Source organism: Grammomys surdaster, unplaced genomic scaffold (assembly GCF_004785775.1).
Source record: "Grammomys surdaster isolate TR1022 unplaced genomic scaffold, NIH_TR_1.0 129, whole genome shotgun sequence".
NCBI lineage: Eukaryota > Metazoa > Chordata > Mammalia > Rodentia > Muridae > Grammomys > Grammomys surdaster.
The window spans coordinates 4,655,041-4,682,902 of record NW_021604587.1 but is presented as its reverse complement, the minus strand read 5'-3'; the positions used below and the strand labels follow the sequence as shown (position 1 = coordinate 4,682,902).

The 27,862-nt window shown below is 46.5% G+C and overlaps 1 protein-coding gene across 2 annotated transcripts; it reads right to left on the bottom strand.

Annotated features, from left to right (window-relative positions):
* Positions 1 to 175: 175 nt before the first annotated feature.
* On the bottom strand, positions 176 to 27,862 carry Ovol2 (ovo like zinc finger 2). Of its 2 annotated transcripts, none has more exons than XM_028756898.1 (4): positions 27,295 to 27,356; positions 26,897 to 27,114; positions 12,995 to 13,184; positions 176 to 955 (listed from the first exon to the last, which is right to left on the bottom strand). In XM_028756898.1, coding segments are annotated over exons 1-4 (726 nt in total). In that variant the 5' UTR covers positions 27,296 to 27,356; the 3' UTR covers positions 176 to 638. The 2 variants fall into 2 exon arrangements, with proteins under 2 accessions (XP_028612731.1, XP_028612722.1); XM_028756889.1 differs by lacking the exon at positions 27,295 to 27,356 and adding an exon at positions 27,763 to 27,862 and having other exon boundaries at positions 639 to 955.

Sequence of the window (27,862 nt, the reverse complement as noted above, 5' to 3'; positions counted from 1 at the left end):
TGGTTGGGGGGGGGCTGACTACTCTTCCAAAGGACCAGGGTTCAAATCCCAGGACCCACATGGCAGCTCACAACTGTAACTCTTAAGATCTGACAGCCTCACATAGACATACATGTGACAAAACACCAATGCACATAAAATAAAGGGAAATAAGTAAAAACTTAAAAAGAAATTTCACATGAACATTTCATTTATTAAAATAATTTCTGTAAACTCTTTCAGAAAGAATATACATTTTCCTTGCTTGGGAAACATTTCAAGGCACCGTAAGATGACAGTCTCTTTAAGAACACCTCTCTCTCTATTCATATGTGAAAATTCTACTAGGAAAAAAACACACATAACAGACAGACACAGAGACACAGATACACACACACACAGATACACACACACACACACACACACACGTATGTGACCCCAGCCACCAAGAAAACGATACACAGGGTACAGAGCCTGTTGTGGCACAATGACTGACAACTTTGGGGTGCTTCTTATTGTTGATGTCCCAAAAGAAAAGAGAGGTGGACTGAATACTTGTCACTATAAAAAGATCCAGGGGAGCAGAGGGGCACGCCTCAGACCATAAGTCCGAGTAAATGCAGCACCAGCATCTCTCCTCTGCCTTTTCTTCTCGCTCTTCACTTTTTTTCCTCCTCTTCACTCAGGGTGGAATTCTCCTGCAGCGGGGATGTCAGCTTGTTCTGCATAAGGGCTGCCAACTTTTTGGAAGTCTTTTTGAGAAATGTGCTACCTGGATGGGCACTGTTCACGTGCAGATACAGGTCCTCCTGGGTGGGGCCCGTGTAGCCGCAATCCTCACACACATAGAGTTTGTCCCGACGCTGCTTGTAGGCATACTGCTGCTGTACCCCATGGATCTTCTTCAGGTGGGACTCCAAGGAACATCTCTGAGTAAAGGCCTTGTAACACACCTCACATTTGTAGGGGCGAATGCCTGCAAGGATGAGGGGCAGACAGTCACCAGCTGGTCATAGCCAAGCCCAAGCTTCCCTCTGATGAAGCCATAAAAGTCTCCCTTGACTAAGATCTCTGATGATATGAGCAGAGTGGAGCCAGAACCATCTACAAGGGTCCTGGCAGCTAGCTGAACAAACCTAACACACGTGGGCGCCAGTGAGCCAGAACCCACCACTTGGCTCTGGGAGAGATATTAACAATTTTTCATCTGACTTAATTAATGGTCTTACCTTTTAGCGGCCAGGTCAACACTATTTTCAATTTATGTACTGTCCGTTTCCCGGGAAACAGACTCTGAGACAAAGATCCTAGAATAAGTTTATTGGAGAGGCCATCTCAAGAAGCAAGGTTAGGCAATGAAGGACAGAACAGGGAAGGGAGGAAGGCAGAGATACTACCCCAGCCTCTGTGCTGGGCATCATGGGAGGCAGCGCAGAGCTCACTCACACTGTGCTAAGCACTGAAGAGATGAAATGAAGGACCATCAGGTAGGTGGCTGGGGTGACAGCTGAGCTGGTATAAGTGCTTGCTTTATATACCCAAGACCTGAGCTCAGTCACTAGAACTTATATTTACAAAGCCAGGCATGGATGTGGTGGCTGCCAGGTCCCAAAACACTCCACTTGCTGGGAGGTGGTGGCGCACGCCTTTAATCCCAGCACTTGGGAGGTGGAAGCAGGCGGATTTCTGAGTTCGAACAAAACAAAACAAAATAAACAAACAAACAAAAAACCAAAACACTCCACTTGATTAATGTTAAAACTGTGACCTTTATAAGTCTTTTTTTTTTTTTTTTTTTTTTTGGTTTTTCGAGACAGGGTTTCTCTGTGTAGCCCTGGCTGTCCTGGAACTCACTCTGTAGACCAGGCTGGCCTCAAACTCAGAAATCCACCTGCCTCTGCCTCCCAAGTGCTGGGATTAAAGGCGTGCGCCACCACCACCCGGCACAAGTCTTAATACAACAATAGCATCTGGAAAGGGAAAGAAATCTGAAACGTTTCTCATTTGTTCAGAACTATGCTTGTAGGCATGCTAAGTGATTCATTTACAGTAACACATGCCTTTAATCCCAGCACTTGGAGGCAGAGGCAAACAGATCTCTGTGAATTCAAGGCTAGCCTGGGCTACACCATAAAACCATGTCTCCATCTCCAGTTTCTGGAAATCAATGGCAGGTGTATCCCTGGCACTCACTGGCCAAGAGAGAAACTCTTTCTCAGAAAAAGGTGCTGTGAACTCACATGGTAGAAGGACATAAAGAATGGCTCCCATTGGTCCTCTGACCTTCAAACTCAGACATGGCATGCATAGGTAGACATACCTTATATCTTATGTGCACTAAATAAATGTTGAGAAAGAACATACAGAGGGAGGGAGGGAAGGAGGGAGGGAGGGAGGGAGGGAAGGAGGGAGGAAGGGAAGCACAGAGTGACAGAGGACACCTGATGTCACTGGCCTACCTCTTCCTACCACATGCTTGCGATCACACATGCGCACACACACAGATTGACTCACTGTGTCATTTTGTTTTTTAAATGAAATGTTTTAGGCAGTGGTATTCTGTAATCCCAGATAGCCAAGTTCAGAAGCCCATGTCTGTTATCCCAGCACTTGAAGGAGGTGAAAGCAGAAGGATCAGGAGTTCAAGGCCAACCTGAGTCATGTGACTACATAAGACAGATCTCAACAATAAATAATACATTAAAAAATAAAACTAAGGCCCGGCGGTGGTGGCACACGCCTTTAATCCCAGCACTTGGGAGGCAGAGGCAGGCGGATTTCTGAGTTTGAGGCCAGCCTGGTCTACAGAGTGAGTTCCAGGACAGCCAGGGCTACACAGAGAAACCCTGTCTTGAAAAAACAAAATAAATAAATAAATAAATAAATAAATAAATAATTCTAAAAAGGCCCCTCTCTCACTTCATACATGTCTCTTCCCCTAGTCATCAAAGAGTTTCTTGGGATTGTTTACAATTTATACAAAGTTATGAATACATGTGTATAGGTACATACTATTAAATATGTTTTTGAATGTATTTAGTTGCTCTGGACATGGTCTGAAGAAGGACTTCTCAAAGTTTCCTTGGAAGACTCTACTCTGCAGCCAAGATTAAACAAGTAAGTTTATAAACTCCTGCTTACTCTCCTTAGATCTAGCTGGGACTGCGCTTAGTCTGAGGTAAGAAAGGTACTCAGGGCACTGCAGCAAAAATCCTCACCAGTCACCAGAAAGAATGTTTTAAGCCAGCGAGGTGATGCAAGCCTGTGATACTAGCATTTGGGAGACTGACTTGAAGGACTGCCACAAGTCTGAAGTCACTCTGGGCCACAGTGAGATGCTGTCTCAAAACCAAAAGAAACAAGAGTCTCAGTTCTGGATCTAGGGCAGAGCTGAGAATTCGTACTCTGTTGTTGAGATAGGGCTTAACCTTATCATTCTGGATGGCTTGGAACTTGCCTCGAACTCAGAGATCCAGCTATCTGCCTCTGCCTCCCGAGTGCTGAAACTAAAGGCATGAACCATGCTTGGCCTTCACTGTGTCCTTTTCAAGTGCTAAGAGAACTGGCTGCTCATCTGGAGGACCCAGGTAGGTTCTGTATCCACCATCCATACACACAGGAGATCTGATGCCTTCTTTGGGCCTCCATGAACACCAGACCTGTTCTATGTACTAGAGACACACACTTGGACAAAACACCCATGCACACAAATAAATGGTTTTTCCACACACACATAAGACTTACATGATCCTAGTCACACTAACACTATTACCTACTCTTTTCTTTTTTTTCCCAAAAAGTTTTGGAAACTTACAGGACTTTTCTTTTTCCTTAACCTTTTAATCTGTTCTTTGTGAATTTTATATCGCTCACTCTGATCCCATTCATCTCTCAGTCCCTCTGTATCTGCTCAACGGCCCTTGCATACCCACCCCCCAAAAAAAGAAAAGATAGAAAAACAAAACATCTTGCCACGGAGGCTGTAGTGTGTCACAGTGTGTCCCACAGTACACAGTTCTATCCACACATCTCTACTTTCAATGTTTATTGCAACGAGTCATTGGTCTGGTTTGAGGCCTCCGGCTTCTGTTACACGGTCAGTACTGGATCCTCACCGGGACTCCTCTTGGACATCCTGTTGTTGCCCCGTGTCGTGGAGATCCTATAGTTTTGGATCGGTAGGATCAGACCCTTCATGTGCTCCAGCAGTTCATAGATGAGCTAGGTGTTGGGGGTGGGCTCAAAGCCCTGGATTTGGGCCTTGGAGGTAAAGGTCAGCTCTTTAACTCTCCTACACCTGCACCACCAAACTCTCCAGCACTGTCCCCCGCTAGCTCACCCATGCCAAAGCTGGCAAGGGTAGGGCCAGCTCTTCCTCTCTCATGTCCTTGGGGCAGCTCATCTTTGCTTTTACCTCTACAGCCAACTCTACTCTGCTGCCACGTGAGGCGCAGGGCCTGCTCTCCTGGGTTCTGCAGGCATCAAAGAGTGAGAAGGGAAAGGCATTTCTCCCTCACTGATCCCATGGCAAATGAGGAGCAGGGTTAGGTCTCCTGCACTCACTCCCTCAGGCCCCACTCACCTGCACTGTCTCGCCCCACCCCCCTTCTCTAATGGTCCACTTTCTACTTAAAACAAAAAACTAGGTTCTACACTTGTCTCCCTTCAAATGAGGTGACATAATTTCATTCTTTATGGCTGTATGATACTCCACTGCATATATATATCTCCAAGCAATGAACACTTCTGGGTCAACTTAAAACAAAAAACTAGGTTCTACACTTGTCTCCCTTCAAATGAGGTGACATAATTTCATTCTTTATGGCTGTATGATACTCCACTGCATATATATATATCTCCAAGCAATGAACACTTCTGGGTCTTGACATGGAGCTTCCTATTCCTGGGGTGACTCAGGGACCGGTAGGACCACATTCTGACTAGCCTTTGAAGAACCTTATCACCTTCCCTGTAGTATTTAATGCATAGTCTGCGAAGGTTAGGAGATTTCAGGGGCCCTGCATCACCTGGCCAGTAAAGAAAGGGGCTGACTAAGAGTTTTTTTCATAAGAGGACATAGTATAGGCACCAAGTCTGGTTTTGAGACTGGGCACTTTGTGATAATAGACACAGAAGGAGACAGACCATAAAAGCTCTAGTTATGACATTTCTAACTTATAAAGCTGCTCCCTGCCCCATTGTTCCTGCTTCCTCTTCTGACTCTATAATCTCACTCCAGGCAGACAGAGGTTTTGTCAAAAAAGCTCCTTCCTGGGCTAAAATGATTAAGCTCTGGTCTCCAGGAGCTCTTGGATCTAAGCCCCACCCACAACACTGAGGCCACGCCCATCATCTCCCTCTCTAGTAAAAACCAATCTTGTCTTAGTCAAAAGAACAGGTTGGTTGTGAACCAAAAGCACCATCTGCTACGGGACATAATTAACCTACTGACACCTACCAGTATTCCAAAGTCCAAGGCCACTGGGAAGCCAGGCAATGTACATCTGCCACTCATTAACGGAGTCCGTGGTCGATCTGTTAACCCTCCCCACGGCTCAATCGCCTCACCCACAAAAGTTCTCACACCCAGGATGGCTGCTCTGAGGATTAACTGAGCTATCGCAGGCACAACACTAAGTACTCAGGGCGAATAGGCTCAGGATTTAGAATCTAGCGCAACACAATGGAAGCAGGCCATGCAGGAGTCAGCTGTCTGCCGTATCCCTAAGTCTTTCAACTACACCTTTTGTTAAGAATTCTGTATTTCACAACTAAAAAAAGGATTAAAAAAAAAAAAATGTGGTCCCTAGGTGGCTGGCAGTCATCCCTCACTGGCTGCTCTTTTGAATTCTCTATCCTAGGCCTTTATTACCTAGTTCGTTCGTCCGTCCGTCCGTCCGCCCGTCCGTTCATTCATGCATGCATGCATGCATACATATATACACATATACATGCATTCATATATACGTGTGTGTGTGTATATATATGTATGTATGTATATATACACACACATATATGTTCTTTTGGGGAGTTGTCAACAAAGACTTTTGAACTTTTCATTCTGTTTGTTTGTTTATTCATAACACTAAGCTGAGTTTCATATCCCATAGCTCCAGGTAAATTCCCCACTTCTGGAATTTTCTTTTTTTTTTCTTTCTTTTTTTTTTCCTTTCCTTCCTCTAGGTCAAATGTTCCTTTCCTGACTTTGATCCAATTGTGAACTCACAACAAGAAGCTTTGACACTGGCCTCCTGCCGGGAGAAGACATTAAGGGCAGCCTCTAGGATGGCAAGCAGGCAACGCTGGTAAAACTCAGAATGTTCCTGCCCTGTGGCCTAGTAAGTTCACTTGTGGGAGGTTACCTTATAGATAGACTCACACATGTGGGCAAAGGATATACAAGAAAATTCATGGTGGCACTGTCAAAATTAAATAAAACAGAAAAAAACCTGAAAATGAAAGCAAGTATTTCTGGGAACTAGGAAAGGACTCTGCCTCTGTGATGGAAATTGTCATGATTTCCTATTAAACAGGACAATGATGAAAAGGAGTGGGGAGGGGGGAGCTGGAGAGATGGCTTAGTGGTTAAGAGCACTGACTGTTCTTCCAGAGGTCCTGAGTTCAATTCCCAGCAACCACATGGTGGCTCACAGCCATCTGTAATGGGGTCTGATATCCTCTTCTGGTGTGTCTGATGAGAGCAATGGTGTGCTCATATACATAAAATAAATAAATAAAAGAAAGAAAGAAAAGAAAAGTAAGGTCCTTCCACGATGCAGACACCAAGCAAGCCAAGGTCTCATTCCCATGATAGCAGCAGGTCTTAGAAGCATCCAGGACAAAAACAAAACAAAAAACAAAAAACAAATGGCAAATCGCTTTCAGAAGAGAACTGGGGCTGTAAAAGAAACTTGGTTTTTTGTTTTTTTGTTGTTTTGTTTTTTTGTTTTAAAATCTCATTTTCCACCGTCCCACCCCCCCCTCCAAATATATTATCTTTTTTAGGTAAAAAAAAATAATATATTATATATCTGTTAAAATCTAAATGAAATCACGGATGGGGCTATGCCACAGGTGAGCTGGGGGGAGTGGATTCCACAGTTTCTCAGCTAGCAGCCCTGCCTTAAACTTCTGATCTGCATTTTTCCCAATCCAGGCAATCTTTCTCCTCAGGCCCCAAACAAAGACACCATTGTCCTCTCCGCTTTAGTCAGGCTGGGGTTTGTTTGCCTTCTGGTCTCTCTCAATATAGCCCCTGATGGAAGATAAGGCAAGAAAGCCCCCTGTCCTGTGGGCAGCCCCTCCCTGAGCCCTCACCTCAAATTGGAATTCCTCAGGGTCTCTCTGTGGAACACAGCCCACAAGAAAGGCATGAGCCTTCTTTACGTCATTCAACCAGAGGCATAAGGTTGTTTTTTTAATGTTTTCCTGTAGCCCAGGCTGGCCTCAAACTACCTCACTGTGTAGCTGAGCCTAACCTTGAACATCCTGCTTCCACTTCCCAAGCGAAGGAACTACGGGAGTGGGCCTCCACACTCCTGTATATGGTATAGAGATTAAATTAATCCATTTGCATGGTTTAGGCAAGCCACTCACCAACTGGGCTACACCCCCAGGCCATGTGGGTGAGTCAACCACATCTGGTTTTTCCCATGGGTTCTTGGGATCAAACGTGGGTCCTTAGGCTCAAACCACAGGTACTTACTATTTGAGCCAGCCTTTTCATCTTTTTTAAAGATGTATTTATGTCTAGTCAGGCATGGTGGCAAGCTCAGCACTTGGCAGTTTGAGGCTAGCCTGGCCTACATAGCAAGTTCTAGGTCAGCCAGAGCTGCACCGTGAGATCCTGCCTCAGAAACAAACAGACAAACAAACAAAAACCCTCACAAAACATATTTATTTTATGTGTATGAGCCTGTGTGTGTGTGTGTGCGTGTGTGTGTGTGTGTATACCATGTAAGCGCAGGGCCTGCAGAAGTGAGAAGGTGGCATCAAATCCCCTACAGCAGTAACAGATGATGGTACGAGACCATGTGGGTGCTGGTAACTGAACCCAAGAAAACCAAGGGCTCAGGCTGACCTTGAACTTCAATAATCCTCCTGCCTCGGCCTCTGTGCTGGGATTAAGGGCATGAGCCACCACACCTTCAGAGCTGAGAGTCATCTTTCCAGGCCTAACCAACCTTTTGGCCTCATCAGTCATCATGGTGGTTGACACTTGCTGTATTTTTTATGCCATCCAAAATCTTCCACAGCACAGCACAGCATGAGCACTCATTTTACCAAACAGGAAAACAAAATACTTTCAATGAATGGTAGGCCTCAACTATGAGGCTGGCGCCTTTGGGGCATCAAAATGTGCAATTGTACACGCCTACCACCTCCCAGGTGCTGACGGTGTTGCTCAAACCTTACTGAGTAGTGTGGGTGTGGACACTCGGGTGGTGCGAAGTCCAGTATGTGTGAAGGTAGGTCAGTTGTTTTGTTTTTTAATTTCTCTATCAAACCCCCCCTCCTGTCTCCAAACTATCCACTGCCACACCACTTAGACCTAGCACAGACCTCAGCCTGGCCAGTATTTTTCACTTAAACACACAGATCTCTTTCCCAAAAACAAATCATTTCTGTCAACAGGCAGCCATTCTTAGGCAGTAACCCTAAGTAAAAAAGCCCAAATCCAAAAGAACGTTCTGTAAGCACAAATCCGCGGTGCTTTTCTTGGGCTGTCAGCTGAACATACATACATGTTTTGTTTTGTTTTGTTTTGTTTTGTTTTGTTTTGTTGATGCTCGGTGCTGCTCTCTCTTTCAGTGTGGGTGAGTCTGGCCTCTGTAATCCTGTCTCTGACACTGGACTGGAGAAACATCTCTGTAAAGTATATATATGGAAGGTAGTGTTGGCTCTGCACCCAGACCCTCTTCTTGGGCTAATGCACAGCCCCAGTGCACATGTAGGGAGGCAGCTACCAGCTCCTAGGCATCCCCTTCTCCTAGGATTGGGCACTAGCAATTAACTTTGCCAATGACAGGAAGTGAAAACTATCTTCAGCTATGTCTGATTGAAATGGGTATAGAGAGGTCCCCCACAAACTGTGGATAGGACATCGTGGAAGGATAACCCTAAACCCCAGTTGCCTTCACTGCTTGACAAGTTCCTCTCAGTAGCCCTCCTCCATAAACCATCCTAACAAGGAACTGCTTCCGGCATGCAGGGCCCAAGACGATTTAGAACAAAAAACTGCCACTCATTTACAGATTGCTTTTGTTGTTGTTGTTAATTCTGGCTTGTTTGGTTTTGTGTGTTTGTGGTGGGCTGGGGTGTCTGTTGCTTGTCTAGAAATCACTGTTTAGTCCAGGCTGTCCTGGAACTCATAAACCTTCAGACTTCTCCCTAGTGATTACAGGCATGTACCACCACAACCAGTGACTGATATATTAAAAAAAAAAATGCTAGGGGGCTTTTCCTCTGACCACTGGGTTTATTCAAATATTTAATGACCCACCATCTGGAGCACACCCTTGCCCCCTAGTCTGGAGACACACACACACACACACACACACACACACACACACACACCATAGAGAGACAGAAAACAGGGACAAAGAATCCTATGGTTACTTTTTTCTTGGTGAAATCATACTCAAAAAAGGATTCCTAATCTTTTCTTTCATCTGTTTGGATATTAATGTAAGACATATTCCCTGAATCTTTTTCAAGAATTTTTCTTTGAATTTTGAGTCTCTAATTAGATGCCCTCCACAGTTGCCAGGATGCAAAGAGATGCTTTTGGTGGTATGGGTGAGAGGCAAAATTAGCCCGATTGTCCGTCCATTGGTGTTTGCTGAATTTACCAACACTGCTAACCCTTCTCTAACGGCGGTCCCTAGGATCCTTGCCAGGTTTTTAAAATGCTAAGTAAGGCTTGGTCTTTTTGGACTCTATGCAAACACATCCCTCACCCAGCTGTCTCCTGTATTTGTGCTGAGTGTCTATATCTTTGTTTCTGACCTAAATACAACACTTAGAATAGTCAGCAGCTAAACTCTAATGCTCACAGCTCAACCAAAGGCAAAGACCAAGTTCCCACTAAATTCTGGGATGGTCTTATGGAGCCAGTGAGGTTGGGTCACATGAGCTAACACATCCAAGACCTCTCAAAAGTTTTCTGTAGTACAATCATGTCTATGGTAAAGATCAAGAGACAGTCATAGGCCTGACCTCCTCCTCCAGCCCCTAGCCCCATGCCCTGCCCAGGTCAGTGACTCCACATGTTTGTCATCAGATAAGATAAATGTAGCCCCCAGCTTCTCTCTATGATCCAGTAATCTTTGGAGGCATACCTCCACTAGCACAGGAGTCTGGGCGTGGAGACGGGTTCAAGCCATTCCCACAGTGCATATTGTTTATTACTTTAAAAGCAAAAGTTATCATTAAAACTCTAAAAATGTCTAGCCAGCAGTTTCAACTATTATAGTGCTGTCCACTAGAAATTAAGGAGCAAACTGCTTTAAAGTAAAATTTAGAAATTTCCAGAAGGAGCCAGGTACAGTAGCAGGTAACTATAATTCCAGTACTCAAGAGGCTAAAGCAGAAGGTAGAGTTCAAGGCCAGACTAGACCACAGGAGACCGCCTCAAAACATAAGTAAACAAACAGAAACAGGTACGATTTTTTAAAACAGGGTCTCACTGAATTTCCCTGAATGGCTTAGGACTTCATATGTAGACCAGGTTGTCTAGAACTCACTGAGATCCTCCTGCCTCTGTACCCTGAGTGCTGGGATTTAAGGAAATTATCTTTAATGATATATTTTAAAGTTTATTATTGCTGCCCGTCACAAAGCTGGAGCTCAGCAGCCACACCCAGCTAGCGGCTGTGGTCCAGATTCCGGAGCTGCCTCTCAATCACTAGAACTGCTGGTTCAAGGCTGGCCAGGGCTACTCATGTGAGTTCAAGGCCAATCTGAGCACCTTGTCAAGACCACTCTCAGAATAGAAAATTAAAACAGGTCTGAAATATAGGTTCATGTTAGAACCTTGCTCAGCGTGTTCAAGGCCGTGGAGTCAATTTTTTGTATTACTTACTTGATTGATTAATCGTTAGAGACAAAAAAAAAAAACAACTTATGGTCAGATTCAGAGGAAATGCAGACCTCATTTATATCATCAAGTTAAAAAAAACTCATATTTGCCGGGCGGTGGTGGTGCACGCCTTTAATCCTAGCACTTGGGAGGCAGAGGCAGGTGGATTTCTGAGTTCGAGGCCAGCCTGGTCTACAGAGTGAGTTCCAGGACAGCCAGGGCTACACAGAGAAACCCTGTCTCAAAAACAAACAAACAAAAAACAACAAAAAAACCCCTCATATTCATTAGAAGCCATGATAGTGACTTCCCTTATTAACTGAGAGAAGGTAATGACTTCTAAGGCTACAGATATATTTTTTTTAACTTGGTTTTAGTTGCAGGCCTCTAGGTCTAGACATTGGGGGGTACCTAAATCCAACAAAAAGTTCAGTGTAGTAAAAAACAGTTTTTGTTTGTTTGCTTGTTTAAGGAGAGGTGTGGTGGGCACACGCCTTTAGTCTTAGCCCTTGAGAGGATAACATGAAGAAATCCTATCTCAGCCCTCATCCCCACCCCATCCTACCTCACCCCCACCCCACCCCACCCCCTAAAAAATTCACAAAAGGAAAGGTGTCTCTTGTAGAGCAGTCTATTTTATAATGTGGAGGACACTCTTGCCAGGCCAGGGAGGCAGCAACGCTACCACTCTTAAGAAAAATAAAGCATGATAACTAGGAAAGAAAATGGAATACACAGGACCTGGGAAGGTCCCTGGGGGAGACTCAAAGGGCTGAAGGCTCTCTCTGGAAAGAGATGTGGGCATTTCCCCTTCCATAACACCCGGGGCAAACCCTATATTCTCAAAGAATTTGAGGGATAGGGCCTATGCACACAGCTCCAGGCTGCTGAGCGGGGGAGCGATAGCCAGGGCAGGACTTAAAAGCTTAGGATCAGTCATGTTTAAATGGGATGGGGTGGGATGGGATCCCTGGAGATTTGATGATGTGACTCTCAAAGTGAGAGGCCTCCTGTGAAATAGAGGGAGACATCTGTACCATTCTACCAGGAGTTACAGAACTCTAGAGAAGCGGCATCCTTACAATTTTCCTCCAGGGCTTACTGGACCAAAGGTGTGGACTGGGCCTCAAACGGAGAAGCCTGGAGGCCAGACGTGCCTGAGATAGAGCTGAAGAAGCCTGTGACCAATCAGCAGGTTTGAGACTGAGGCAAAAGGTCATCTCCCACCACAGACTCACTGGAACACACAAGAGGAAGTCTCAGATCCACACTACCGAAGTTGGAACATGGGCTCAGCGTAGCTCTGTGGCAAGGCCTTAGATTCTATCCCCAGCATTTAACCAAAAAGAGAAAGAAGAAAAGTTGGGAAACCAAGGAAGAGGCCTAAAGGAAGACGCATGCTCCAACTGGAAGCTCAGCTGTTCTGCTGTTTCAGGAGGATTATGAGTCCCGAGTCAGGGTTACTGCACAGTGGTGCACACCAGCAATCCCTGCCCTTGGAAGGTAGAGAAAAAAAAAAGGATAAAGTTCAAGGCCAGCCTGTGCCTTTTCTTAAGAAAGCAAAAGCAAAACCAAACCAGTGACAGTAAGAGTCAGGAAAGAGGCACAAAATATTTGAAGCCAGCCTTAAACATCCCACTCTGCGGTCAGACTAAGGGGGGGCGGCGCTACAGCAGAGACTCTGTGTCAGCCTCACTTGAACCTATATACCATGCCTCTCTTACAGGAGCAAATTCAGACAGAGAGAGGTGGCCTGCATGCCCCAGGTGACAAGGCTAACAGGTGGCAGAGTCAGGGATAGCCCCAAATGCCTCACTCCATGTCCTTTCCAGAAATATCATCCTACTCCACCCTCCTAACTTGCTTGGGGGTTTGGGGTGGGGAGGGATGATGACACAGGAACAGGAAGTGAGCAAAGCACACTTACAGCCTTACCTGTGTGTGTGCGTACGTGCCTCTTCAGGTCGAAGGTGTCATTGAAGCCCTTGCCACAGAAGGTGCACAGGTGCCTCTTTACCTGGTTGTGGCACTTAAGGTGCCGGTTGAGCATGCGCTGCAGGCGGAAGCTCTTGCCACACAGGTCACAGTTGTGAATCACAGAGTCGTTGCATGTGCCGGTGGTAAACTGGGAGCAGAGAGAGAGTGTGTGAGATCACAGAGGCACACTTGGGAATCCAGATGTCTTTTCTCAGTAGGTTGGGTCTGGCTATGGTTTCTGCTCCCTCTAAGGTGCATGTGGGCTCGGCTTTGGGGAAGGTGCGACGACACTGGTACTGGAAACTGTTTCTGCACATTCTTCCTGTCTCCCTCAAGCAGACCCTCTGACTCCTGTCTCGGCATAGTCTTACAGCAGCCTTTTAATAAGACACAGCCATGGGACTAGCTGACTGATGAAAAAGACACTCCCTTAAGGGAGAGGAGAGGTTCCCAGTGGCTAGTCCCAGCAGCCACCTGGGCTACGAGGAGGAAGCAAACACTGAGGAACAGAAGGAAAGGGTCTGGGTCCTGCTGTCCAATAGTTCTGAAAGACAGACACAGTCAACCTTTTCTTCTGTGCCTCTTGTGTACAGTTCCAGCCACCAAGAAATAAGAAATGGCACTGCAGAGATGGCTCAGTGAGTAAAAGCACTTGCTGCCAACCTTGATGACAAAAACTGATGACCTTAATTTAACTCCGGACACCAACACGGCGAAGTAGAGAAGCAACTCCCACAACCTGTCATACACCACAGCATACCCACACACAACAGATAAACATAATTCAAACTTGAAGAAAGGAGCAGGGGAAGATGGAGACAATTTCTCTTCCCCTGAACCTGGGCAGGGCTCATGACCAACAGAGAACAGAAATGACGTGGTAATTCTTGGATGTGGTCACCCGGTCGCTTCACTCCCTCCCTCCCAAACTAGCCATGTGGAGAGCCAGAGCACTGTGGAGGGGCACCAAGGTGCTAGCTATACATAAAGCCTCACCTGACCTAGTCTAACCCAGCGCCTCAGACAACACCATTCAGATGAAAACTGCCTAGCTGGGCCAGACCCCAGGGCCAGGCATCCCAATCACGCACAAATAGTATCACTTTGGGAGAGTGACTAGCCAGGGTTCAAGAAATACCAAGTCTGACGTGCTCAAAGGCTCTGTGTATCAGTGGTTCTCAGCCTTCTTAAAGCTGTGACCCTTTAATATAGTTCCTTGTCTTGTGGTGACCCCCAACCATAAAATTATTTTTGTTGCAACTTCCTAACTGTGATTTTGCTACTGTTACAAGTTGTAATGGAAATATCTGATGTGCAGATTCGTCTTAGGTGACTCCTATGAAAGGGTTGTTCGACCCCCAAAAGGGTCTCATTCGAGACCCACAGGCTGAGAACTACGGCTATAGATGGTCCAACGCCTCTGCCAGAACTATCTGTAAGAAGCCCAAAGGTTGGAGAAGCAGCTCAGCAGCAAGGCACTCGCGTGGACACACAGCCCCTGTGCTCTGTCCCCAGCATTTTCATAAATAAATAAATAAATAAATAAATAAATAAATAAATAAATAGTGGAGTTAGTGGAGTTAGAGGAAAGAGACACGAGGCTAGACAGTAGTCCTTAGAGCTCTGTACAGTCATCCTTTGGTACACACGGGATTGGCAGCAGGATCCTCTGCAGATACTACGTGCTGTGGGTGCTAAGGTCCCAGATACAAATCCCCCGTGGCTTTGGGTGCACTTACACATATCATCCCATCCACATCTACGTGACCTACACAGACGTCTAGAATACCTTGTACCCGTGTAAACTCTATGTGACTAGTTGTAGGCTGTACTATTTAGGGAATAAGGACAAGGGACAAGAAAAAGATCTGTGCATGTTTAGCACAGACACAATGTTCTTTTCGAACGGATTAGATCCACAGGGTGTGGAAGCCATGGGTATAGAGGGTGCCGGTACATCATTCCACTTCGTTCGAGAGCGGATTACATCTTACGAAAGTGCTTCTGAAGAGTTCACATGGACGCCTCCATTCAAGGACTTGTGGACAGTTGGCACGTCCACTCACACTGCTGCCTCCTGTTCCTCCATGCCCAAGGTCAGCACAGTCAGTGTGCTGGGCAGCTGAGAGCAAACAGGAGGACGTCAGGACCATGTTTCCCAGGTTGCTTCTTGTAATCCATTCTGACTGGCTCCTAGCTTGATTTGTCTGAAGTAGCACTGAACTGACCACTTGGCCGTTTGGTCAAAGCACAGCCATAGTTGCTAGGCTGTGGAACACCAAGAGAGAGGGTTGCAGAGGGGAGCCAAGCCCCCTAGCCAAGCAGAGGGTGCTGGGAAATGACATTCTGTCTTGTTCAATGTGAGCTGCCAGGGCCTAGGAAAGCGGTCACTAGAGTGTAGAGAAGGGCAGTGTCTACCTTGGGGACCCAATGGGGGAGGACCTAAAGGCATGAGAGAGCTCTGGAAGACAAAAGGGGAAAGTCTAAATGGGACCAGTGAGCACTGAAAGACAAGTCTACAGAGGGCAAAGGTCACATGACAGAGTGTAAGGAACTAACAACCAAGACAGAGACAACTGAAGTCTTGAAGCTAGCCAAGTCAAGGCTACATAGTCTCAAAAAATATAAGTAAATAAATAAATAAATAAATAAGAGAGGGCTGGGGAGATGGCATAGCATTTGGTTGCTCTTCTAGAGGAAGTGCCAGCATCTACATAGTGGCTCACAGCTATCTGGAACTCCAGTCCCAGGAGATCCAATTCCTTCTTTTGACCTCCTTGAGCACCACACACACGTGGTGTATGTACATACATGCAGCAAAAAATTCATAAACAGATAAATACTTTAAAATTTTCTTTTAAAGAGACAGAGACAATTAGCAAAGAATCATAGCCAATAGCTTGTTTCTGCTGGACCGTATCACTTTTCAGAAGGGAAGGGTATTTGGTTTGTAGGTGTATTTTTTGTGTGATGCTTTAAAATTTGGTCTATAATAGCAGTAGACTGGATACTATCATAATGTCTATTAATATGGGTTTCAAAAAAATTGACAGCCAAACAGTGGTGGCGCACGCCTTTAATCTCAGCACTTGGGAGGCAGAGACAGGTGGATTTCTGAGTTCGAGACCAGCCTGGACTACAGAGTGAGTTCCGGGACAGCCAGGGCTGTACAGAGAAACCCTGTCTCGAAAAAACCAAAAGAACAAAGAAAAAAAAAATTGACTGGAGGACCATGCGATCTTGCAAGGAGCCAAGGGAAAAAGGCAGGGACATCTGGCTGCAACCTCCATAGAAAGACAGCAGGAACTATCCAGATATTCCATAGAAATAGAAAATACAGTATGCATTAGTTTACCTACTAAATTCGGGGTTATTTGCACAGAAGAAATAGAATAACAAACTGAGAAACCACGGACTGGTGTGGTGGCTCAGCAGTTCAGAGGTCACACGGCCTCCGCAGAGCACCTGAGTTCAGTTCCTGCGACAGGTGGCTCACAACCACCTGTGACTCCGGCTCCAGGGTATCTGACACTGTCTTCTGGCCTAAGGGCGCCTGAACTCCTGTGCACACTATCCTCATATACACACAACTGAAAATAAAGGGCTGGAGAGATGGCTCAGTCAGTAAAACCACTGATTTGAATCAGTGGTTGCTTTTCCAGAGAACCCAGGTTCAATCCCCAGTACTCACACAGTGGTTCACAATTGTGTGTAACTCCAATTTCAGGGGATCCAAGGCCCTCTTCTGGCCTATACAGGTACCAGGTACTAACATGGTACACAGACACCCATGCAGGCAAAACATCCATTCACATAAAATAAATACATCTTAACAATAAATAAATTTTTAAAATCATCATCAAACAGATTCTTTCCAGAATATCAGTATTGTCATATTGCTTGCATTTTTTCTTTGTTAATTTTGGAACTGGAGATGGAACTCAGAGCTTTTGCATATTAAGAATACACACTCTTGCTGGGCATGGTGCTGCATACCTTTAGTCCCAGCATACTAGAGGCAGAGACAGGTGGATCTCTGTGAGTTCAAAGCCAGCCTGGTCTATAGACCGAGTTCCCAGATGGCCAAGGCTATACAAAAACCTGTCTCAAAAAAACAAAAACAGCTGCAAAACCCTCTCTTACCATCAGCTGCACCCACCATCCCCAGCCCTGATCTTCCACGTTTGTTGGTCCCCACTCCCAGGATGGGCTGTATGCCACAGAAAACATGACTGACTCTTGGACTAGTTCTCCCTCCCTAGGTCGTATGTCTGCTACCTGGGCCATCTTTACTATGCTCACAGAGGTATACACCTAACATTCTCTGTCCTCAGTGTTCAAAACTGAGGTATCCAGTCCAATTTTTTTACTTGATTCTATACCAAATATACCAAAGTTACATCATGAACCGAATCTTCGATCAAAATTACATCTTAACCATGTTAATTATGAAATGACTGTGGTGGGATGGGGAGTCAGCTCAGTAAGGTCCTTGCCTTACAAGTATAAAGACTTGAGTTAGAGTCTCGGAATTCTTAAAAAATGACATATGTTGTGGTATATGGTTGAATCCCAGAGCTGGGGGAGACAGAAAGATTCCTAGGGTAGGCAATGTAGCTTAACCAGTGACCTCCAGAGCAGGGGGAGACCCTGTATCAAAGAAGGCTGTGTTTCTGAAGATGACACCTGAGATGGTTTTCCTCTGACCGCTACAGTCTACGCCCACATATATGTACATATGTGAACGTGCTTGCACCACCCACACATATACACAATAAACAAACAAATAATCATAGTACACAGAGAGGTAAGAAATGCCAAGAGACTATCTGCATGATACGGAGGGGCATTTAATATCCTGGATCATGCATATCTTTAACTCCAGCATTTGGGAGGCAGAAGGCGATGGATCTCTGAGTTCTAGGCCAGCCTGGTCTATAGAACGAGTTCTAGGACAGCCAGGGCTATACAGAGAAACTCTTCTTAGAAACAAACAAACAAACAACCCCCAACAAAACCAAAAATCCAGACTTTCAATTTCTCCTCATGTAAATGCACTAACTGGTACCACATAGTCTCTTATGTAATGTGAGAAGCTAGGAGCAGAGCCATGTTTTCCAGCCTCCTAAATTCAACAAGGGCTTCACTTCCCACAGTCTGAGAATGTAAGCAAGTAATTTAACTTCTCTAAGATTTCATGTCACCACCCATAAACTATGAATAATGGTATTTGCCTCTTGGGAGTAAATTACAGAAGTGCAGTTAGAGCAGTTCCAATGTTCTAGAATGCTAAAACGAAAGTAACTAAGGGTGTGTGTGTGTATGTGTTTGTGTGTGTGTTTATGTGTATGTGAGTGTGTGTGCGAGAACGAGAGAACAAGAGAGAGGGAGGGAGGGAGGGAGGGAGAGAGAGAGAGAGAGAGAGAGAGAGAGAGAGAGAGAGAGAGCGCGAGAGCGAGCATGCACGCTAAGAGGACGAGGATGCTTTTGGCCAAGCCTGATGATCTCTTCCCTGGAATCCATATGGGGCATGATGGAGGGAGAAAATCAACTCATGCAAGGTGTTTCCGGACACCCCTTCCCACCACATGTACACACACACACACAGACACACACACACACACACACCACACTTTAATCAGAGCAAGAAAATATACACAAAGATAATTGGTCAAAATTCCTTCCTCCTCACTTTGCTTTTGAATTTCCCTCTCTCTGATGGGAGAGAAGGAATTCACCTTTAGTGTGAGCCACTAAATATCCTGGATCATGCATATCTTTAACTCCAGCATTTGGGAGGCAGAAGCCGGTGGATTTCTGAGTTCTAGGCCAGCCTGGTCTATAGAACGAGTTCTAGGACAGCCAGGGCTATACAGAGAAACTCTGTCTTAAAAACAAACAGACAAACAACATGACACATGACATGCACATGACAGAATGGAGCACCTCCTCAAAGGAGGGGATGACATAGGGACGATTCATTAGCTGGAAGTGGAGCTAGAGAGATGTCTCAGCAGTTAAGAGCACTTCCTGTTATTGTTGTAAGAAACCCAAGGTTTATTTAGTTCCTAATACCTACAACTGCCTTTAGTCCTTTACCCAAAATTCTGCAATCCAAAAAGCCATGGCTACCACCTCCTCTCGTATCTTCCCAGCCAGTAGATTCTGACCCCAGCAATAGAGCAGAGGCTCTATTCCTCTCAGGGTCAGAATCATTTGTTCTTGTTTTTCTTTTTTTGTTGTTGTTTTTTTGTTGTTGTTGTTGTTTTTGGTTTGGTTTGGTTTTTCTAGGCAGTGTTTCTCTGTGTTGCCTTGGCTGTCCTGGAGCTCTCTGTAGATCAGGCTGACCCTAACTCACAAAGATCCTACTGCCTCTGCCTCCCAAGTGCTGGCATTAAAGGTGTGTGTCACCACTGCCCAGCAGTATCATTCATTTTTTTAAAAAAAGAGATTTAATTAGTTAAATTTTTTTTTTTTTTAGATTTAATGTTTGGTCTTATGAATGTTCTGCCCACGTATACGTCACGTATATGTCCGTGCACGACATGTGTGCCTAATGCTCTTGAAGAACACAGAAGAGGGCATTACATCTGCTGGAACTGCAGTCATGGAAGGGTTAGAGTCACTCTGTGGATGCTAGGAACTGAACTAGGGTCCCCAGTAAGAGCAGCACGTGCTCTCGACCACTGAGCCGCCTCTCCAGCCCCCACTTGTTTGATGCAGAAGTTATTAACGAGGGGCCAGGCAGTGGTGGCACACACCTTTAATCCCAGCACTTGGGAGGCAGAGGCAGGCGGATTTCTGAGTTCGAGGCCAGCCTGGCCTACAGAGTGAGTTCCAGGACAGCCAGGGCTACACAGAGAGACCCTGTCTTGAAAACCCACCCCCCCCCCAAAAAAAAAAAGAAGAAGAAGAGGAGGAGGAGGAAGAAGTTGTTGTTATTAACGCATTTACCCATTGGGTACTGTTTCCGATCTTCCAAGAGGGAGATTTACACTCTGTTACTTCCCAGACATGCTCCCGAGTCTCACCTTAATCTGAAACCAACACTTTGCCAAGGCTTATTAGTGAAGCAGAGAAACTACCACAGAGGCTGCGAAATGACATCAGCCTGGAAATTAATTCTAAGCAAGATAAAGAGTGACACTTAGGACTTTGCTTGTCTCTCCTCTCGGTCCTGTTCCCTGTAGGATCTCGGCTTTCATGTAATAAAATAAGCCAAATTCCAATTAAGTTCTAAAAAGCAAGCCTTAGTGGCCAAAAATCAAAATAAAACAAACAAACCAACCCCACAACAAACCAGTCATTGTCAGGACTGTTGAAAGAGCCAGCAGCATTGGGGAGTGGGGGTGGGGGTAGGGGGAGGAGGCAGGGGCCTGAACTGCACCTGAAACAAGCTTCCCAGGTGCCAATGATCATTGCCCCCCAAACTTCTGAAGGAAAACTCCCTCAGAAGTCAACAGCCCTTTATGTTATTGTGATGTCTCCACTAGAGACCAGGACACTAAATTAATGCTTCTGTATCTGCAGGAGCATCCCGAATCCACAGTTATATTCTGGCGGCCATTTGGACAAGATTTGAAGTGTCATGTGAGTCACTTACATCCAGCTGCTCAAAACATGACAAGTACATTCGGCCAACTCCTTTGAGACTCCAGGGCCCATGTAGAATTGCCTAAGGCTCTTCAGCCTCTGCACATGACAGAATGGAGCACCTCCTCAAAGGAGGGGATGACATAGGGACGATTCATTAGCTGGAAGTGGAGCTAGAGAGATGGCTCAGCAGTTAAGAGCACTTCCTGTTATTGTTGTAAGAAACCCAAGGTTTATTTAGTTCCTAATACCTACAACTGCCTCTAACTCCTGTTCCTGATCATGCAGTGTCCTTTTCTGGCCTTCTTGGCCACCTGCACACACACAGTGCACATCAACTCACACAGGCACTTAAATAAAAAGAAGTAAATAAATAAGCTAGAAGAAACCAAGACTCACTGGGCACTGGTGACTCACACCTTTAATCACAACATTCAGAAGGCAGCGGCAGGTGGAGCTCTGTGAGTTCAAGGCTAGCCTGGTCTACGGATCAAGTTCCAGGACAGCCAGAGTTACACAGAGAAACACTGTCTCTAAAACCAAAGAAAAAGAAAATAACGATTAACATGAAAATACCTGCCGGGTGGTGGTGGCGCACGCCTTTAATCCCAGCATTTGGGAGGCAGAGGCAGGAGGTTCGAGGCCAACCTGGTCTACAGAGTGAGTTCTAAGACAGCCAGGGCTACACAGAGAATCCCTGTCTCGAAAAACAAAAACAAAAAGAAAAAGAAAATACCTTTATGAAGCCCAGTACCATGCACAATGAATACTTATCAATTAAGAGAGAGAAAGAGAGCATGAATGTCCACAAGATGGCTCAGCTGGTAAAGGTGCCTACTGCCAATCTGAGGACTTGTGTTCAGTCTCAGACCCATATAACAGAAGGACAGAACTGTCTCTCACAATGTGTGCCATGGCATGCATACACACATACACACGCACACACACAAAAAAATATAGATTCAAAACAATTGTTAAAGAAATAGTTAATTAGGATCACTGAAAGATGTGTTAATCAATAGTCTTTATCCAAAACCAAGACTTAACCAAGACTCTCTTGTTGTTGAGTTTTCTTTGTTTGTTTTTTTGTTTTGTTTTGTTTTTCTAAGACAAGGTTTACTAGGTAGCTCTGGCTGTCTTGGAACTTGCTCTATAGACCAGGCTGGCCTTGAATTCCCAGACATCTATCCTCCTGCCTCTGCCTCCCAAGTGCTGAGATTAAAGGCGTGAACCACCACACCCAGCTATGTTCTTTGCTTTTGAAATAGAGGTATGCGGTTATATAGCCTAGGTATGCTCAACTACTGTCCTCAGCCTCCTGGGTTCTGGGATTATATGTGTGCACAATCACACCAAGCTGGAAATCAAGCATTCTTCTTCCTTCCCTAATAAATAGCCCCTCAAAACCCAAACAGGATGTTTGGGAAAATCTGTCTCTACAGAAATATGCCTGCTAGGGTCTTAGGTTGTGGTTCAATGAGAAAGTACTTGATGAGCAAGACCAAGGCCTCAAGGCCTTTGCAGGGGGAGGCATGTGAGGAAGAGGAGGAGAACAAAACAAAAGTCTAATCCAATCAGCTAGAGCTAACAGATGAACAGAACTGGCACACCACTTATTTTGCAATACCAAAATATTTACGCCCAAGCATCAACATCTCCTACCGTTACAGAAAGGGAACGAACATGCAATGCCTCTCTATGGGGCACGACCCTCCCTGTCTCACACAGCATGGCATATTCATAACTGACCAAGCATGCAGAGCAGCGTGCTGCCCTACTCAGCCTCCTGTGATGGGAAACCGCTACCCCAAACTGGCCAATTCAACAGCACTGATGACTTTTGCTTTTCATTCTATGTGATTTATAAAGCTTCATGTGACAGGGATGGTGGATGGTAAGGAAATGCCCAAGGTGACTCACTGAGCAAACTCCAGACTGTTGGGACCTCTACCAAGCAAATGACCCATTGCTCCAACAATTCACTTGCAAGTACATAAGAAAGGAGGAGAAGGAAAAGAAGCATAAATTAAAAGCAGCTAAAGGCCATGCCAAATGTCAGTGTGTGGACATTACATGGACTCGTTTAAACAGACTGGAGGAGAGTAGGCATTTACAAGCCATTTAACAATGTGAACACGTAATTCAAGTGGGTGTGATTGGGGCACGTTTGGAGCCACTTATAATTGAAATACATTCAGCCACTGCTTAATGATGGGTCCATTCCGAGAAAAGCCCTGTTAGGCAATTTTACCATTGCATGGACATCACAGAGTGTTATTTACACAAACTAAGCTGGCTAAGACGTCACACAGCATTTAATCTTACATGAGCAGAGCTTTTGGTACGGCCTGTAGTCATGGGCAACGTGACTGTAGTATATCCGTAAATTGCTTACTGGGGCTAGGTGCCAGATATCTATTTTATCTATTTTGACTTTGAAATATACTCTTTTTTTTTTTTTTTGGTTTTTTATTAAATTCTTTTTTTTCAATTTTTTTTTTTTTCCGAGACAGGGTTTCTCTGTGTAGCCCTGGCTGTCCTGGAACTCACTTTTTAGACCAAGCTGGCCTTGAACTCAGAAATCCGCCTGCCTCTGCCTCCCAAGTGCTGGGATTAAAGGCATGCGCCACCACTGCCCGGCTTGAAATATACTCTTTATAATTAAAATTAAGAGGATAAAAGGGGCAGACATTTGACACATACTGTTATTACCCAGTAGCAAGCCATATGAAAGGTGGAAAACTTTTTCTTTTTTTTTTTTTTAATTCAGACAAGGTCTCACTGTGTTGCCTTGGTGAATCTAGAACTGGACACGTAGACCAGGCTGCCTTTGAACTCACAAAAATCCGACTGCCTCTGCCTTTAGTGCAGGAATTAAAGATGTGTACCACCACACCAGGCTGTACTTCTGAAGAACTCTCAGGGAAGGAGGCGAAAGGAGAAGAGAACACATTAGGATGGAGTAAGAATTTAAGTTCACCCACTAGTCTCTACTTGCACATGGTCCTGCCAGCCATATTTGTTTGGGGGAAGACTAAAAGACAGAGGGCACCTGCATTTCCAGGGTCTGTCTAGCCCACAGTTAAGAAGTCTGCAAAGAATGTTCTTGATTGAACCCAGATGTAAGTATCTCTTCTCCACAACGTTTTTTTCGTTTGTTTTGTTTTTTTTTTGGTTTTTTAATTACAGAATCCTCAGTGTTAAAGGGATTACATCACAACCTGCCCCAGAGCTTGCAATGGAAGGTCAGAGAGGTATAGATGAACTACATCTTCCCAACGTGGTTCCACCCTTTCTTCCCAGATCCACTGACTGTATCAATACAGCCAGGCAGTCAAACCCCAGGTCCCTGCTTCAGGTCAGCACACTGGCAAAACCTTCACCTTGGGGCTGTCAACTGACTTCCTGTTGGGCAGCTTGTACATACACACGAGTGCCAATGATTCCTTGCTCATTCTCTCATGCAACCCACACCGTGTTTCAGAGTGAGGCTTCGAGGGGCAAGACAACCGCAGTCAGAAACCGTCCAAAGCAGCTTCTCTGCCCAGACAGGAACAGTCTTCTTGACTCGGCTCTTGGACCCTCTCTCATCCTCTTAGGCGTCATCTCTACTCTATCCTTCATCCTAACCGGTGCATTTCCTATCCTTTCCTCATGAGAACATGGAGTCCTTTCCTTATTCCAGCACGAGGCTAAACCTGCAGCACCCTAAGACCGATCCCCCCCCATTTCCATAGCCTTCTAGTCCATATCAAGAGCCCTTCCCCTCTCTGAAATCCTATCTTTCCTGTGTTTCTAGTCTGGTCCTCCTTCACCAACAGATCAGAGCATATGCATGGTTAGTGAGCATACACTGTGCTGTAGCCTTTATCCTCATACTGAATTAGGGAGATATGAATAGCTTCATTTTTACAGAGAAGGAAACTGAGGTCCAGAACAATAAAGAACTGTTCGAGGCTGCACGGTTCCTAAGAAGTTACAAATGCCTGTTCTTAGATACTTTAACCATAACTGCTAGAATATTCTGGAAGGGACACACTAGAGTGGAAGCGTTGTTTTGATCTCATAGCTGCCTTGCACAGAGCAGACACAGTGTTTGCTGCAGGATATTTGTTTCCTCTGAGCAGGGCGCAGGCTCGAACCTGTCTTTTCTTTGGTCATACAAGCCTACTGCCCAATCGTGTCTTCAGGTTTTACAAGTAAGTCATTAAAGCAGTCCACACACTGGGCTACCACTCAGCTATGGAACGCTTGTCCGACAGGGAAGGTGGGATGACCAGTAAGCTCTGCAGGGGCAAAATTACTCCATGCCATGGACCTTGTCCTTGCTTTGATGGCTTTCTTCCTCTTCCAGTTAAAAAAAAAAAAAAAAAAAAAAAAACCCAACTAAATCTTGTTTTGATTTTTAAAATAAGGTTACTCTGTGTAGCCCTCTCTGGCTTGAAACTTCTCTACGTAGACCAGACTGGCCTGTAACTCACGAGATTCTACTATCTCTCTTCCTGAGTATTGGGGACTAAAGGGGGGGGGCACTCCATCAGGTTGAGGAACTACTTCTTAGAGGAAACCCTTTGAGTTCTGTACGCCTTATTAAGTAGTCACACAATGTGCTAAGAGGTGGGCATTTGATCAGCCATTTTAAAACTACCAGGGCAGTTATTTCCTGAAGTTTTGGTAATCCTAATACCAAGCTGCCTCCAATGTTAGCCTAGAAAGGAAGGGTAGAAACCTGAATGTCTTCAGGGAATAAAAACTCCCTAGGAAATGGGAAAGTGTGGGGAGCAGGCTGCTTGTTAATGGTCTGCAAATATGCCCAAGCCCCTCCCCCACCACAGAGGCAATTTATCTTGGAAATGACTAGTCTATTGACTCCCTTAATCCGGAGTTCCAATCCTTGTGTCCGCCTGAGGCAGAAAAGAGATCATCCAAAACACAGCTTTCTCTCTTTTACCAAGTTGGGGACAGAAGAGGGGGAAACTAACTACTGTCCCTCTAAAAACAACTTTACAATTGTCTTTCTAGCCTGGTGATAAATATGCAAGTGGGGCACTTTGCAGAATTTCCCAGAGGGCAAGGAGCTAAGTTTCAGGAAAACTTTTCCCTCCCACTTAACCCCACCAAGCCCAGACGCCTGTGAATCATACCTCCCCTTATCTCCACCGCCCCCCCACCCCCCCACAGCTCGAAGCATCGAGTCTTTCCGGTGCTGTAGCCCCAAATCCTAATTCAGAACCAAATGCGCCCGGGCCCACCCCGGGAGAAAGAAAAGGAACCGCTGCTTTCTTTATTCACCCCCTCAACTAACTACCGTCTGGGGTCTCCCTTCCTTCCCTGCATGGGTCTGGGGGGAAAATGGGTAGCGATACCCTGGGGCGCCCTAGAATTATGGCCTACTATAAAGGCGACGCTATAACGGGCCAGGCTAGGACCTGGGGCTTATGCATAAAACATGTCGCTTCCCTTCCCCCTCTAGTTGGCTGTGAGTCAGCGGGGCAGGATTCCTTAATCCTGGGGGTAGCGGATACCTTTGAACAGGTGGTCATGGAAGTTCCACCCAACAAAGTGCTGATGGCCATCCAGATAAAATGTTGCCTACAAGTCTATAGCTTTTGAGGGGAATAGACATTCCAATCAACTAGGGTAGGAACGCTTAAAAAAAAAATCTGCAGGTGAGCCCTTTTATCTTTTAACCACTAATTTAACTCTTGAAGATTTGAGAGAAAAGACAAATCTAAACTGCCCTGCACGAGCTTCCCGTCTAACAGGCTCCACCAGGGCGCTGGGAATAGCGGTGACTGCGAGGTCCACTGTGTCCTAAGACACAGGAGGGAAACAAAACTCAGGAGCTCAAAGGGCCAAGGACTATTTCACGGAGGGCATTACGTCTAAGATCCTGGGTCGCACTTCTTTACTCGAACTCTCGGGCTGTCTAGTTAATAGTCTGGCCTTGGACACAGGGTGGGCAGCTGAACCAGGGTAGCTGAGCTCGATCTTCAATCGTTCCCGAAGCCACTGGCGGCGTCAGACAGGGCTATCACCCTGGGTCTAGATCCGCTTAAGATGCTGGCGGCCCGGGGCACTGTGGCGCAGGGGACAGGTCGCTAGGAGCCTGGCTGCCGCCCAGGGCCAGGTGCAGGAGTGGCGGGGCAGTGTGCGGCGCCTGGGCTCCGGTGCGCGGGCGGGCGCGGCAGGGAGGGGCGCCGGGGCTCCCGAGCCGGACGCCAGGGCGTGGTGCAGGTGGCGGCGGGGGCAGAGTCGACACCCTACCTTGATTTTTGACCTGGCAACCGGGCGCTGCATCGCTGCCAGATGTCCATCGGTGCCTTCGGCGTCGTGAAGCTCTGGAGTTTCAGGCTCTGGCGCGCGCGGGGACGAGCTGCTTTCGGCCCCTCCAGGCTCCCCGGCGCTGCTGCTGCAGCCGCTGCTACTGCCGCCGTCGCTGCGGCAGTCTTCAGGGGGGTCGCGGAGTAGACAGCCCAGGCTCACTGCGGAGGGAGGGGGCCGCACCCCGACACTCAACCACACGCGGCGTCACGCCCGGGCGCCCACGGCAGTTTGACCTGCGGGCGGTGCCGCCGCCCCGCCCCGGACCTGGGCACCTCGCCAAGTGGGCGACGTCCCCAGGGTAGACGAGTCAGCCCCAGCCATCCGCCCCTCGAACTAACTTAGGGTGTCGGGAGACCGGTTCTCGGGCCAACCTCGGCGCCCACGAAGCACCGGGATCCAAGCGCCGCGGAGAAACCCGCGCGCCAAGTTTCCTCTCGTGCCCGTGGAGGCGGGTGTGCCCTCGTCTTGCCTCGCTCCCGAAGGGTTAGCGGACCTTCTCGAGCAGTTTAGAGGACGTAGGGGGCAAGGGAACTCCCAGTGCCTTCCACCCACTTCCAGGGCCACTTTGGCCCGCGCTGCAACCAACGGTCCTGCCGCCAAGGCAATTAGCCCTGTCTAGGGAGAGAGCACCGGGGGTCCCAGGTTTCCCAGCCTAGATCCTCGTTCCCCTCTCGCAAGACCGCTGTGATCCCGACCGAGACGGGGTAGGGGTGGGAACCGCAGCCCTGATCCCGAGCAGGAGGGCCGCAGTCACCCTGCCCCCACCCGGGAGCCCCGCGCCCAGGCCCGGCCCCCGCGCTCCTCACCTGGGATGTAAGTGTCTGCCCTTTTGTCATCCGGGAGCTCATCCCAGCTGCGGACAGAGACTCCCGGGCTCCTCCTCTTCACCAGAAAGACTTTGGGCAT